General features: G+C 42.5%; 1 protein-coding gene across 2 annotated transcripts in view; it reads right to left on the reverse strand.

Annotated features, from left to right (window-relative positions):
* LOC118208441 (cadherin-4-like) overlaps positions 1 to 16,261 on the reverse strand; it is a 399,806-nt gene that overhangs the window by 86,591 nt on the left and 296,954 nt on the right. For both annotated transcript variants that reach the window (XM_035383132.1, XM_035383131.1), the window contains exon 5: positions 10,460 to 10,618. In XM_035383132.1, coding sequence (XP_035239023.1) covers positions 10,460 to 10,618 — 159 coding nt within the window. The remainder of the gene's footprint in view (positions 1 to 10,459; positions 10,619 to 16,261) is intronic.

A 16,261-nucleotide genomic window follows, 5' to 3' on the forward strand; every position in this document is an offset into this window, starting at 1 on the left:
TAAGCACAATGCCTTGCATATGAAGCTGATTGGAAACTATTGTTTCATGCTGTATGAACTCAGCAGTAATTTATAATAATAAGACATCATGCTCCACTGGTAACGAGTGTTTAAAATTTCATTGCGAGATTCAGGCTGATGGACAAAAGTGAAAAAAATGTTTTGCAAAATAAACGGGAATGATGCACTTGGTTTAGGCTGTCTTAAAATTATAATTTTGAGATAATTGAAGAGAAACAATGATAAACACGCATTTGCCTTTTGACTCAATAAATGGACAGCATTTGCATAATTAATTTGTGGGCAATTACATTAATATAATCAACATTTATTTGCTTTAAAAGCCACATAAGCAAGGAAACACTGCCTTTTCTAGAAGGAGAGCGGTAATGGCATTCATGAGGCTAACTGTCTTACTGAACACGAATGAGCACTATCTGCATTTTGTCTCTTAAGATCTGGCAGAAACTCTAATACAGAGCCAGCTACACCGAGTCCTCTGTTTTCCCCTGGGTCCCATCTCTATGATGAGAGAAGGACACCACAGTACCCACGGTGGGACATTTTGTTTGTGGGGTGCACCAGGCGGGGGCCTAAGGTAGCACGCTGATCTTGCTGACGGCTGTTTCTCTTCCCTGTGAGAGGCGTTATTAGACACAAAAGCTTGGAGGGTGAGCTGGTGCACGGGGGAGCGTTGTGTCAGAGACGCGAAAAAGGCAGATCACCTCCCGCCTTCTCACTTGCAGCACCTCGTTTCGCAGCTCCTGCTGGCACCCGGGCCCAGATTTTACCAGAGTGTGACCTAGAAACAATGCTACTGAATGCCTTTTGAAGACAGCGGGTGTCAACGCCCCCAAATGCATCTTGCTTATAGTTCTATTATTACCATAGTTCTAGTTATAATATACCCCATCTCGCTCCTGCTTTCTCTCTCTGCCTCTCTCCCTATTTAATGCATTCAATTGAGAGTGCAGTTTTCAGGCTATTCTGGTGAAAATTAATTGGCCACCTCAAATTGGAGATGCCAAGGACTTAGGAAGTCCACTTGATGAAACTGAACAAGATGCACCAATACTTCTTCACTAATTAGAACATACATTTCATCCTAATTGACTTTACAGTTGTGTCGAGGAAAGCATGCTTTCCCTCCACCATCTAATTGCCTGTTTTGTGGCACAATTACAGTATTTCAAACATGCCAGGATCTACAAAATCACAATCGCTTTTTTTTTTTTTTTTAAAGAGAACTGTCCTAGAGTTTATAAAGTATATAAAGACTTTGAGATGACCAATACAGCCAAATCTAATGCACAAAGTTAAAAAAGAGAGTGAGATTAGAGTTTATGTTGGAGGACAAAGCACTGGAATACAACTGGATTCCTCACCGCTCTTGCCAAATGGCTGGGGATTTCAGGAAATGCTGGCAAGTGTGTGGAAGTTACCCTTGGCCTCCTTTCAGATCCAAAAGTATGACTCCTCTGCTGTCTCCGCTCCCAGCATCTAGTCAGAGTAGCCAGCCTGGACTGGAATCAGGGCTGGCTACAGAGTAACTCACAGAGTTCAGCCTGTTCAGCCTGTACTCCAGACATAATTCATCCTTCCACTCCATGCCGGATCCAAGGGTTGGCTGCAGCTCTATGTAGAAAGTAGGCTGCACAATGCATACACATGGAGGCCCTATGCCCTCTCACATGTTTTTTTTTTGTTGGTTATGTTAGGACATGTTTAAATGTGCTGCTGTTTAAATTAGAAAAAAATTAAATAATAAAGGCAATAAATAATTTTTAGTTTGTTCTCAGTGGCAGTCACTGATCTCAGTCTAGCTGTACATAACATTGTTCCGTACTGTACGCTTAAACAGTATCGTTTCCCTTCATAGTTATGCCAGAAACACAGTAGTAAACCACGATTACAGATTGTCATCTGCGTCTGCCTTCTTTTAAAACATTGTGGTAACCCTCCAAGTGGCACAAGACAGAGCATTTATCATTAGAAATATTTCAGACAGGAGAGAAATAAAAAGAAATTACTGCCACTGTCACAACTGACATAGTTGTGGGTTTGGGGGGGGGGGGGGGGGGGGGGGGCGTCTCATCGAACATGAAAATGACTCCATCAGACTTTTACATGAGAACACAATCCCAAAATCCCGAGGTTGCAGCCCTAGTCTTTCCAAAAGCCTTTAGATTCCCTTTCTTGGATGAGCCAGTCCCCAGCCCCATCAGCAGCCCACAAACTATGAAGACCTTCCAAATCCAAATCAAACTGCAAATACCAAATCAATTTCACCCAATTAAGCGAGCATCCACCATCATGAAACGTTCTGGCTGAAAATGCCCACTGTTCTTTGGAAGGACCTTAAAGGACCCCCAGCCCAGGGGTTTAACTCTCCTGCAGTTTACATGGCGGCTTCATTTCAAAGACGCAGTGGAATCCAGCATTGGCTTGGCCTCCCTGCCATTGTTCCACGATAAATAAAAACTACAATTGCATGTGAATCGAGACACTGACAAACACACGGGATGCAAATTCCTTTTGTTCATGGCTTGCTTAGCAAGCAGATGTTTTTTTTTCTGTGCTTCGCGCTTAAACACGTCGCTCCAGGACTGCTGGAGAGGGATTAAGGAACAGATTTAGCCACATGATCTTGGCAAAGTTGCTGGGATCCCGACGCCAAAGTACTCAATCAGGGCCCAGTGGAGAGATGAGGAATCTGGAGGCCTGTGGACGTCTATCAGCGGCAAACACAGTCGCTGCCTTTCCCCCTAATCCATTGCATCATCCTTGTGCGTCTATGTTCTAAATATTCAAATGCTCTGACTGAATTAGCATTAATGCCTCTTTCCTACCCACCCCCTGTGCCTTCAGTTCTGAGTTTGTCACTGGAGGATTTGAGTTATTAAGCACTTTTAAATTACATTGAGGATAAAGCCTTTATTTGGAGGGCAAAGGATTTGCCTTTTACCCTTTAAGTTCATGTACATGACTGAATTATGCACATAAAGGCGTACACACATGCACGTGCACACACACACATGCACGCACACATGCACACACACACAAAAACACACACATATAAACTAGCTATCAATATAGCAGCTAAATATAAAATATAAAAAGCTGTGCTTTCTCCCCTAGTGTGCCAGTTGTATTCAGACTGCTTGTCTAAAACTCTGGTCTTGGAGTGAGGGCTGTTTTTTGTACTTTTATTTTGCTTTTGTGGGAAACTTGGCTTCTCCCAAAGTCTTCAGAACAGGATATTTCAGTAAACTGGGACCATAAGCTGCACACTACAAATCAGAGTAAAGGACGGTTTGATGTATTCTGAACTATCAATGGTGGGGAATGCTGTTCCAGACCTTAAATTCTGAGATAATGGAAGGAGCCCCCAACAACTCGGTGAGACCACCTAAACAAATGTTCACAAGACACAAAACACATGTGAAGGAGAAAGTGAACATTTTCTCTTCTTCCTGCTTTTAGTGTGCTATTAGAAATGGCAAAATTTTCTAATATTTTCAATATAACAGGTGATATAAAATCAATATACTATAAAAATCACTGTCTTTTAATGACCAGTGAACATGTACAGACGATCACAGGAGAGATTTTAACCAATAAATAGTACCATGTACCCTCAAATGCTGCCAAAATAGTTTTTGACATGTATAAAATGTCATATGCCTATGACTGCAGCAATAAATAAATTATTTAGTAATATGTGAACACTATTAAATGTATTTATTCATTTTCTGTGTAATACACGTATCTATCTATATTTCATTTCACAAAGGTATTCATATACACTCATCTATCACCTTATTAGGTACACCTATCTAGCACCTAGCTAGACCCTATCTAGTACCTATCTGCGCCTCCAGAACAGCCTGGATTTTTCAAGGCATGGATTCAACAAGGTGCTGGAAGCATTCCATAGGGATTTGGGCCCATGCAGACTCGATCATTACATTACAGGCATTTAGCAGACGCTCTTATCCAGAGCGACTTACACAACTTTTTTACATAGCACTTTACATTGTATCCATTTATACAGCTGGATATATATACTGAAGCAATGCAGGTTAAGTACCTTGCTCAAGGGTACAACGGCAGTGTCCTTACTTGGGAATCGAACCTGCGACCTTTCGGTTACAAGCGCAGTTCCTTACCCACTGTGCCACACTCCGTCCCACTGTTCTTACAGATTTTCTTACAGAACCTCCTGCTCCACTGCATCCCAGAGGTGACCTATTGAGATCTGGGGACTGCTCAAGCCATTGGAGTAAACTGATGTCACTGTTATGTTCATGGAACCAGCTTGGGATGATGCATGCTTTCTGACATGGATGCATGCTTTCTACATTATCCTGCTGGAAATATCCATTTGTAAAAGGGTAGACCGTGGCCATAAAGGGATGCACATGATCAGAAAGAATGTTTAAGTATTCTGCAGCATGCAAATGATGCTCAGTTTGTATTAAGGGCCTAATGTGTGTCAAGAAAACATTCCCCACACCATTACAGCACCACCGCCAGCCTGTACTGTTGACACAAAGCAGGATGGATCCACGCTTGCTATGCCAAATTCTGACCCTACCATCTGCATAGCGTAGCAGAAATAAAGATTTGTCGGATCAGATGATGTTCCCACTTTTTCTTTTTTTTGTTTGTCCAGTTTTGGTGATCACAGGCCCACTGTCGCCTAATCTTCTTGTTCCTAGCTGCTGGCAGGAGTAGAACCCAGCATTGTCTTATGCTGTATCCCATAAATTTCAAGGTCAGACATGAGCATTCAGAGATGCCCTTTTGCAAACCACTGCTGTTTGCGCATAGTTGTTCTTTGAGCATTTGAGACCCAGCTTGAATGAGTCTGCCCAATCTTCTGTGACCTCTATCAGTAACAAGGTGTTTTTGCGCACAGAACTGTTGCTCACTGAATTTTTTTAGTTTGTTGTGTGTATAACACCATTCTCTGTAACCTCTAGGGACTGTAATGTGTGAAAATCCCAGGAAGGCAGCTATCTGTGAGATGCTGGAACCACTGCGTCTGGTACCAACAATCATGCCATGGTCAAAGTTGCTTATATCACACATCTTGCCCATTTCTAATTTTTGGTTGAACATCAACTAAGTCTCTTTACCATGCCTGCATGCGTTATATATTGAGCTTCAGCCAAATTATTTGCTTTTTGGCAAACCAGGCTATTTGCGTTAATGATCAAGTGTATGTGCTCTAACAAAGAATTATTTGCATGACTGACTCCCTAGGCAGTAGTATCCTATTGATTAGACAAACTTTGAAAGGGCTTGTGCATTCATTTGCACAAGTTTACTTCCCTTCCTCTCTCTGGGCAGATCTCTGAAAATCTGTCTAGGAACGCCTCTATTTTTCATGCTCCCCAAACCTAGAATCACTCTAATATATGCCTAGGGCTTTTGGCAAGAGAGCATTCTTTGCAAATGTTTTCATTTCATAATCAATAGCACATTTGGAGAGATTTGTAATGCTATATTCATTTCACTTGGGGCTACTTTGGTAAATGTTTCCTCAGTAACGTACCTGTCTTCATTATGTTTGCTGAAGTTTATTACAGGAAAACATTTCACCTTTTAAAAAAAGACAGAATCGACAAGGACAATAAAATGTGTCAACATTTCAATGAATTACACACCCTAGAGAGTATTTACACCTCTGCAAGGAAAACAAAAGTACAGTAAATACAGTCCATCATCACTTCTGCAGTTAGTAATGATTAAAGGACATAATACACACATTCACGCACCCACACTGTCAGTTGGCATGCATGACACTATGTGCTGAGTGCTATTATATGTACATGTGTTGGGTTACGTGTGCACACATTGTGAGTGGGGACCAAAGACTGAAATAAAAAATATGGACCCATTGATTTTCCATGCGCTTGGTGAAAAGTGTTTTGAATGTACAGTTTTCGGGCTCCACCATGTACAAGTTGGAGCCAGGGACTGTGCAGTAGGGAAAAGGGAGAACCCTTATATGGCATCAAGTCTGACTGAGTACGGGTCGTTCACTAAGCGCGTTATACAGTGACATGGCAGTGACGCAAACTGTCCCTGATTTGTCCAAAACATTAAAATATTGTCAAATACCACAATAATTTAACAAATTGGCACATGGGCATACACTAGAAAAAGAAAAAATCTATTGTGACTACATTTTCTTGTGGGAAAAAATTAACTTTGTATTTTGACAGTATTGTTATTGTTCACTTATATACTGAAACAGGGGCTGAAACACTGAAGCCAACCCCACAGATGCTAATGAGCAACATCTCTCAACAAGACCCGAACGTGAGCTTCAGAAATGAAACCCGGTTTTGGCCACTTGGTGTGGAAGTAGGTGACTGGATGGGTGGTGATGATGAGTTCTGTGTATCATTGTATTAGTTGTACAACTTTTTTTGTCAGTCTAAACACTAATGTTGTCATTAATTAACTAATTAACTAATCAACTGGACTGGCTTAGTTTATAACATTATAACACATGCATGTACACAAGCACGAACACACGCACACACACAGAGGCACACACACACGTAAGCACACACACACATACAAAACACATCTCTCAATATTTGTTGAGAACCATCTATTTGTCCGGTCAGATAGTTTGTCACCTTGAAGTTCTTTGTTGATTTCTGTGCTTTTAATGCGCATACCAGAATTTAAACAAGGGGAAGTAGAGGGAGGCTATGAAAAAACCACCTATGCTTTATAGGCCAACATCAAGCCCCAGCCCCCAGCAAGCCACAGTCAGCCCCCTCTCTTCATGGAGACAGGTGTTACTGAAGGATGCAGCTGCACTCATTGTTGAGGATTTGTACTATTTTTTTTTTTTTTTTTGGGGGGGGGGGGGGGGGGGGGTTGGAAAAAAAAAGAGTTCATATTTACCATGGACAGCAGTCACAGCACCACTATGACCATCATTAAGAATCCAGGGGTCACGACTGTTTGTTGCCATAGTGATAACAGCCCTCTGCACGTAATGATTCATTGTGCTGGATGTTTCCCCTTTCCGGATGCTTATGCATCCATTAACAGGCGCACACTTAATCCTGGCTCAAACTCAAACTCAAAATACATTTGTTAAGAAGAGGACAGAAGCTGGATTTTTATTTACCGGCTAAAAGAAATCGATGACGTACTGTAGGAGGAGAAGTGTGCAAATCAATGGACAGTTTCAAGAAGCCTTTTAAAAATCAATGACTCTCCCTCATCAATGATTGCTGTTTGTTGGAGAAGAAAGGGAGTGACAAAAGAAAACACCTATGCGTTTGGGGCAATGGCTCTTATCTCCATCCTCTGTTTGCGCTCCCTTTCAGTTTCTTTCTCTTTCTCATACACTCACTCACACACACACACATGCACGGACACACACACACACACACACACACACACACCTACACACACACACACCACACACACGCACACAACAGGGCGCTTTTAGAAGAGAACATCTGAAATGCTGCTGATCATTGCACTTGGAGTATCCCTCCAACTGTGCCGATTGATGCCCCAGCTCATGCCGTGCACGCTTTAAAAGCCACGCGAACTCAGGGTGATCAGAGATGATTGGCACTCCACTACAAATATCCCGATCGATCAGGCTACAGTGTTCACACTGCCGTCCTCGTGCTGCTAGCCTCAATTAGACCCGCCTACAGGGTAAGATGAGGTCACACTGGCTCATGGGCAACGCCCTGGTCAGGGCAGGAGAGATGGGCATCTGACAGTCGGTGACAGCATCTCCGAGATGTCACTCAGCTCCCCAGAAGATGACAGAATACCCCATTACAGCACGTATTGGCTTCACAGGTCATTAAGCAAGGTAAGTATCGACGTGTCGCACGGCACTGCACATTGAGTAATGGTGTCATAGCCACACTCTGTAGCATTTCGCCTAACGGCCCATCTTCTCAACTTTTCTCCTTTTCCTTGTCTTTCTCTGAAAATTTACTTTACCTCTAAACCTTTTCTGACCTCGTTATCCTGGGAGAGCTGTTTTAATAAAGTGTAATCTCCTCTGTGACTTTTTATTACTGCATTTTATATTGTGAAAGAATACCTCTGCAGAAGTGTGATTCCTTGATGTACTAATAGACCTGAGCATCACTGACAGGGAAGAACCTATTCTTAAACCACTTAAAGCATGAACTGAATACAATGGAAAGGTCAGTTTCAAACGAAAGACAAAAAAGCATGCTACAAAGTGGTATTTTTTAAAATTCTGTGGTGCAAACCAACAACGTTCTCTTCAATATCAACAGGCTGTTCAAATTCATAATGCTACATACAGAAAAGCATGAAAAAATAATTGTTAAATAAATGTTTTACACAAACACGCACACACAACCTCTCTTTCTCTCTATCTTTTCTTTCCAAATTCTATGCTTTTATGTGACATTGACATGTGAAAGCTGTCTTGTTTCAGCTCTAACTAGTGTGGGGGTTGCCAAAAAATGGGCGCTCAGTTTGTTCTGTAAATACCCATTTACTGCAAAACAAAAGGATACGAGAAAGTTTTTTTTTCTTTATTCCCCATTTTCTGTTCCCACAAAGACCCCTTCAGGTTCCTCCATTGGCATCCCATGGGGATGGAAAGAAAAGGGGTGGGGGGGGGGGTTTAGGGGGGTTGAAGGGTTGAATGCTGAATGCTCCTTCTGCACAATTTACACAAAAGCAGAAGTTGAGAAGGTTCTGCAAACAGCACTAAAAGCTGATTGTAAAATATTTCAAAGGGGAATGCAATGCCAGGGCAAATTTTCATTCTGAGCAATGCTTTTATGAATTCGATCACAGACCAGAGTTCCAGAGGTTTGCAAGGCGAACTGAGCACCCTGTTATGACAGCATCTCTGAATCTTAAATCTTAGGCGCTCTGCAGCACACTTTCAAGTGCACTGTAGTATATTGTGTTTATATATGTGTTGATTTATTCATGTTATTTTGTTTCCACTGTTTTTTATTTTATAGACTTTCCAAACTAGCAGTTTTACTGAAATGCAATTTGTTGCAGGGTTAGTCACTTGTGTATTTTGTTTGAGCACAAAACTACCCTCGCCCAAGTAAACAGTAAAAAAATCCGACAGGAGTCCAGCAGGCGGGTATTATTCCCAGAACACAGGGGAGATCTCAGCTAAAAACAATGCTTCAAGAAAACTGAGAACATTCCAGTAAGATTCACATTGGTTGTAAGTTCCATGTTATGACAAGAGCATTCCCCAAATGAACTTCATTGTTTCAAAATAGTTCTGTCAAAGGACAGAATCAAAATACTCCATGTGCATTGCATATGCACTTATTCATACTGTAGAATTCTCTGATATTTGTGTGGGGAAAAAACATCATGATAATGATTATGAAATCTTACATAAATGTTAAAAATAAAAAAAAAACGTCTCCAAACCATGTTGGGAACATTTATTTCTGCGGACAAAAAAGACTACAAGTCGTAAAATGAATAGTTTACCTTTCTATTATCCTTTATTGATAATAGATAATAGATAAGCTCCACTATATTTGGGACAAACATATTTATGTCTAAGGGTCGCAGACTGCAAGCAGTCATTGCATGTAAAGTATACGTGAGAAAGTACTAAATAAGACTACTATCATTTACATAACATTAATATATCCCAAACATTATAGTCTGCTGAAACTGGGGTGGGGGGTCGATGTATAGAAGTGCTTATATAAAGATGTGAATAAGTAAAGATGTGAGATATATATATATATATATCACATCTTTATCACAAATGAATGACACACAAATGAATGACCAAAACCATCCCCAGATTTAATTGGCTAAATAAATGTTCTCTCCCTCTCCACCTTCGCTAATGTGTGGTGAGCTTTCTGGCGCAAAATGGCTGCCATGCATCATCCAGGTAGGTGCTACACATTGGTGGTGGGTGAGGTGAGTTCCCCTTCACTGTAAAGCACTTTGAGCATTCGGAAAAGTGCTATATAAATGTAAGGATATTATTATATATTCTATACTTTCATTGTTAAATGTGATCCTGGGATTTTACTGCTGAAGTGACTGGAGAAATAATTCACTCTAGATGTGGATGTGTCTATTTATGACCACTCATGTATTATAGAATACTGCGGTATTCCAAACACAGAAACTTATGATTACAATGACAGAAATAAACTCTATGCTAATCATACCTACAGGCCTCACTGAAATCCATTTACATTATATCTATAAATGGACACTTAGTATTTCTCCCATGAGTAATCCTAATGAGTGAATGCTGTAGACCTTTGGATGACTCCATTAGTTCAGATAAAAGAGACACTGTCTATTCCATGAAAAATGGCGATGTTAATACTGATAAAGAAAAAAAAATTGGTGACGTTCACAATCGCTCTAATACACACGGAGGCAGTTGATTTGTTCTCTCGTTCACACTTACACTGACGAGCATCTGGGGGAAAGGCCCTCGAGAGTTCTCTGGCACATTGATGGGCGGGATGACCCAGTCTCGTCTCTGTCGCCTCAGCCCACCAGAGCTCGTCCCGCGATGAGCGGGAAACAGGATGACACTGGGCTGCTGTGCATCCTCCCATGCGATCTGGAATAAGAAAAAAAGAGAATAAGGCTTAATGTGTAACTCAGGCCCGATACCTCCTCATCAGTCGTGTGGATCAGTCAGTCTTCACAATGGAATAAACATGAAAAAAACGCTGCTAGACCAGGGTTTGCCTGGCGTGACCCATTCGACTCAATCAATGTCACATGGGCACTTTGACACACGGCCCTCTTAACACATGTCCATAAATGTATCCACCTCCCTGGGCCTGGCTGGGACTCTGAAGTGTTGTTTCTGTCTCTGTTTTCAATTTCCACCCGACAATATGTAGCAGCAGAAACACACACGGGCAAATCTGAGCGTGGAAAATGGAAGACGTGCTTCCCAGTTTATTCAGGAAGCCGCAGAACCAGAAAATATGTGGTAAGGAGCCTGCTGCTCTCTGCAGCAAATATATAACTGCTATGTGACCCCGCTATTTTGTGGTTTCCCCATGACTAATGCACTGTATGTTCTCATGTCCCCCTGGACTTTCATTCAACTCCCCGGCTCATACCCAGAGGTTTACTTGAACCCACAGAGGACCGCATGCATGCTCCTCCATATCAGCCAATGACTGATAAGGGATATAATCATTTTTGCCAAGAGCCATGATTACTTGTACACAGTCCATAGCTGCTATTCCCACCCTTTGATGGAAAACAGACAGTTATACAAAGAACTTCGTATGAATTGGCTTTCGGGACACACACACATTATACATACTTTTGATGCAGGAACTTGAGGTACAGCTGATGGGTTACATTTGGCAGATCCCGTTTTCACTACAGATGGATTCAATATAAGACCGTGAGAGCAATTTAAAACATTTGGCTCGAAACCCCTTGGACGGCAGCAGCCAGCTTCCATTTCCAGTCGGAGGATCTTGACAAGTCATCTCAATAATAATAATTCATCAGGTCTCTGGGAACTCGAGACAGTCTGAGCTCGTGCAATTTAGAGCAGGTTAAACACATTGCCGAGTGAGGCTAATGTGTATCTAACATTATTTCCCAGAGGGCCGCTGAATCATTTGTTTTCATGTTTTCTTTTGTCAAAAGGCAGAAAATGAATATGAATGATGTTGAGCTAAATAGGTGAACTGCAGCCTTGTGTCCCAGTATAACAATCTGTCAGAGAGCTATGAGAGCAAGATCCATTCATTAATTCTGGGGCTAGGTGAGAAGGGTCAATCACCATGCATTTACATATCCAGGAAAGCTGTTTAAATATCAGTTCCAATAATTTATTATTTCTTATCTTATGTGTATCTTTGCATTTCTGGTAGTTAAAACAGAAATAAAATCCCAAAAAACAAAAACAAATACTTGAAGATAGGTAGCAAGCACAGGAACAAAAAGCTCTTGGCAGATGGTGAACGTTAAAGGGTCCTCTGCAACCAATGCTGTTAACAGTAATTACTCCCAAATTCCCTTCTCCCAGCATTCTTTAAGCACTTTCTCTCCACAAGGTTGCTCAAAAGTTGGAACTGAGCTGCCACTAAAACAATGCATTCACCTTCAATTCATTAGATGGACATCAATGGAAATGTCGTAAATCACCATTAAAACATGGCTGATATATACTGTACAGGATGTGGGGGGAGGGGAGGGGTCACCTGGGAGAAACGCTGTGTGCGGTTTGATGACCAGCACGGTGATCACATGGGAAAAAGGGAAAGTGGATCCTTTTCAGGCTGAGCGGTTCTGCCCTTGCTCCTCAGGTGCCCTTAATGGGCTTTTGGAAGTTGCACATTTCTGAAAGCAACATTATATCTCTCACATTGTAATGCATGATGTCAGCTTAAAGTAAACCCACCCCCTACCATCACCACCAATACTTAAATTTAAGATTTCAGTTAGGTATGAAACCGTAGAACAGGGGAAGGAAAACGGCTGTGGTCATACCCATGAGGCTCCTATGCTCAAAGGACCACATGCTAGCCACACTGGCAGGAACAAATGAATTTGTGGTAGCACCCAGGAGTGCACTTTGAGGTTTACCTTGGTTGTCTAAGTTGCCCGGAGAAGACGCTTCGTATTATTCTGTGTCTCAGTTCTGAGGACTGAGAAGCTCCTCGCAATCCATCACTAATTAATGTTCCTCCTCAGAGGATAAAGGTTGCTGTAGTCTTGTTTATTTTGTGGTCGGACCACTCCTCAATTTTGTTTAATCTTCGGTCTCTCCCACATGGGGGAACTGGGGCTGTGTGAACTGGAACACGCTGTTCTGGTTTTGCCGAGTTGCAGACTATCCCTCCGTAAAGGACCATGTAGATATATTTAGAGTTGAGGTAAATGCAAGCTGACCCACAGAGGCAAACAGGGTCAGTGACCAGGGAAGGCCAGGTGTGAAGCAGACCTGAGCAGACGCACTGGAAGCGAGACCTGCCTCCTCTTCTTCAACCACAAATACCTATCTGTGGTTATATGTTCCCAGAGACCCAAGGTAAACATAAGCCCACCCGCAGATGCAAACAGGATATTTCAGCTCAAAAGATCTGGCAGATGTAAGGCAGACACATTCTTTATTTTCAGACAAAGCTGGTGTGGCAGGTTTGACTTTAGGGGCTGACTGCTCCAGTTGAGATTGCCCCTCTGATAATTCCTGCTATGGGGTGGGAGGCCGGGGGCTGGGGGCTGAGGAGACTGGAGCAGATGCATGTCCCTGATAAAATAACTCACGCTCCAGCTGCTTTCATCCGCGGCTCCAGCAGATACCTGCTCTGCAGCGGTGGGAGGGGGAGAGATGGTTCCGTGCCCATCCCTTTCATGGGTGGCAGGCGGCATTAGTGAGAGGAGGCCAAATGACCAGGAGCTGTGCCCGAGCTCTCCTGAGGGGACCAGGCCCACTCTGCAGACTGTGCAGGAATCCAGTCCATGCCTGCTGCTCAAACTGCGATAAGGCACTTATCTCTGCAGAATGCTCTCCACTTTCTTCATCAGCACAATCACTCGCGCTGCAAAGCTTCTCCACCGCTCTGCTCTGCTTGATAATAAATAATATCGGCGCTGTTTAAATGCCAATAGAAACACATCCGAAGGGCTGCTGAGAGTCTGGCACGTCCATGGCAATGAAGCGCAGGCAGCCAATCCCATATTGTAATGAGGACGTCCCCAAAGCCGAGTGGCCGGCTCTCACACAGTGCCAGGCTGGACCTGATCATCTAAATCTACCCATGGTACTGTACACGGTGCTATAGGACATGAATGAATAATGCCACCCATGCTACAAACAGCAGGGAGAGGACATTATTAAACAAGAATAATATCCAGCTGAGTGAACACCGCACAGTACTGCAACCTCCCACAGAATAGTAGTAATAAAATCTAATAATTTCATACATAAATACACACATACATACATACATACATACACAGAAGCACGTGTGCACGCACGAGCACATGCACACACGCACAGGTGCACACACACACACACAAACACACGCAATGGTGATCATTGAGCTGAAAATAAAGGCAGAAAACCAGGCAGAAAACATCATTTAATACTGATCATTGGTCTTGGCTTGTTTTTATCATTTTTCCTTGTTCACCGGTGCAGCAGTTAATTAGCTAATTACTTAATACCATCAGCTATAGTGAGTTCTCCTCAATTAGACTATTTAGGGAAGTAATAAAAAATTGTTTTTATTTGCAAAAATTGTACATATTTTATCAACAGTACTTAAAACAGTGGATATATATATACACTAAGTTGTCCACACCCACACTCAGAGAATATCGATGGAAAAGATCTGCAATATGCAGATTCTGTAATTTAAACAATGCTGAAGTGCATGATTTGTTTGATAACTTTTATTGTAGTTTGTGCTGAAATCAGAGTGCTGTATCTTCTCTCATTAAGTGTATAGGTCATGATTAAAACTGATTTTTAAAAATGATCTCCCTAACAGGATGTAAAGAAAAAAAGCTGTGTGTTTACCTGTGAATGGATCATTCACATCATTGACACACCTGCTACATAAGGAAAATGAATGATCAGGTTGAAACCATGATCAGTTTAAAGCAAAGTCTTTCACCCTTTGCATTTTCAGCTCAGTAACTGCCAACGCGAATACACACCACGCATGGTTATCTGCATGTATCACGCATGCATACATACAGACAGGCAGACAGACAGACGCAAACACACCATTTTTGGGGCAGTAAAAACGAAAACAAACAAAAAAGGCACAGGCTGTGTTGAGAAAGCAACATAATAGTCAACAGGCTTCCTGCTAGTGTTGCTCCCTCTCCCCTTGTGCGCCACAAACAGGAGTCAGAGAGTGTGAAATAATACCAGCTCTGAGCTCTGACTCAACTCTACCACCACCAGCCTGGCCAGCTGGCTCCCTTTCCCCTCCCAGTCGAGCAACACTTTGATATCAGTCAGCCTGTAGCTACACAGACATCTGGAAGTTATTATTCAACAGAGCGCAGCACAAAAGCCATTTCCATAATAAAATATCATATTGTGTTCAGTTCCTTTTTGCTGTGGAACATTTAATAGCCCCTCGCCATGGTGCATCACATTCATTTCTGGTAAGAGACAGCACTGCCTTGCCTGCCCTCTGGACCCGTCTCTATGGGTGGGCCTGATAGGGCTGGTCCAGCCCACTCAGAATGCTGTGGCCCTCCAGAAATCATATTAGATCAGATTATTCCCACCCATGACAGTTCATCTGCCCCCCCCCCCCCCCCTTCCCCCGCATGGTTATCTGCAATGCCAAGTTTTCATAATTTTGAGGATCTACTGTGGCACTGCAACACCAAACTACGATTCTGCTTTCTGGGGAATCAACATGACTCTGAAAGCAACCCTTGAACAAATGTCGGCCGAAGACAGAAACTGTCAACTTTTTTTTTTTTTTTTTGTTTTTGCTTCAAACTTACTTTTGCAGGCAGCTGAAAATCAATTACAGACCTGGCTGCGGTATTTCTGAAACTACACCAAATTCTGCAAATGCCCCTTTGGCGGTGTTGATTATGTATACAGTATTCGTTTAAGGCTTGGCCATACCCTGAGCCATAGTAACATAAGTGTTGACTACATACATGCAAGTATCAGACACATGTATGCTTTTCCAGCTGGGACTGCTGGGTAAATGTGATTGTTTAATGTTTTTTAGGCTAAGTGCAGTGTGAAATGCCTGAGCTTTCAGGCTTACCCATTAGGCTGTACTCTGGGAATGTTGAAGGGGGCACAGGCTGTCTCCACTCCTCTCTGTTTCCATGCAGTAAGACTGTCATAGACAAATGGGCTCAACACTGCTCTAACCGCTCCCTCATCACGTGCTCTGTCATCGGAATGTGTCCTTGCAGTATGCATGTAATTGCTTCATCGCTGAACAGCGTCTCAGTAACAGCGGCGTTGTTAAGTGTCCACTCCTATTTCTCATTGGGCCCATTGGAGAAGCACCATTATAAATGTAAGCGTATATTACCGCTTTCATGGCGAGTCAACCAATCAGAGTGTGAGGAAAATGAAAAAGTGATTTCACTTAGTGGAATACACCTGATCTGATGCAAATAGTTCAGGTGATAAAGGGAGAAGGGAGCATCACCTGCTTGGCATTCATTCCATGGGAAACTGATAACCCTGCTCTGCTTCGACGATGCCACTATGTGCCAAAGGCCCCCCCCGCCC

This window comes from Anguilla anguilla, chromosome 11, assembly GCF_013347855.1.
Source record: "Anguilla anguilla isolate fAngAng1 chromosome 11, fAngAng1.pri, whole genome shotgun sequence".
NCBI lineage: Eukaryota > Metazoa > Chordata > Actinopteri > Anguilliformes > Anguillidae > Anguilla > Anguilla anguilla.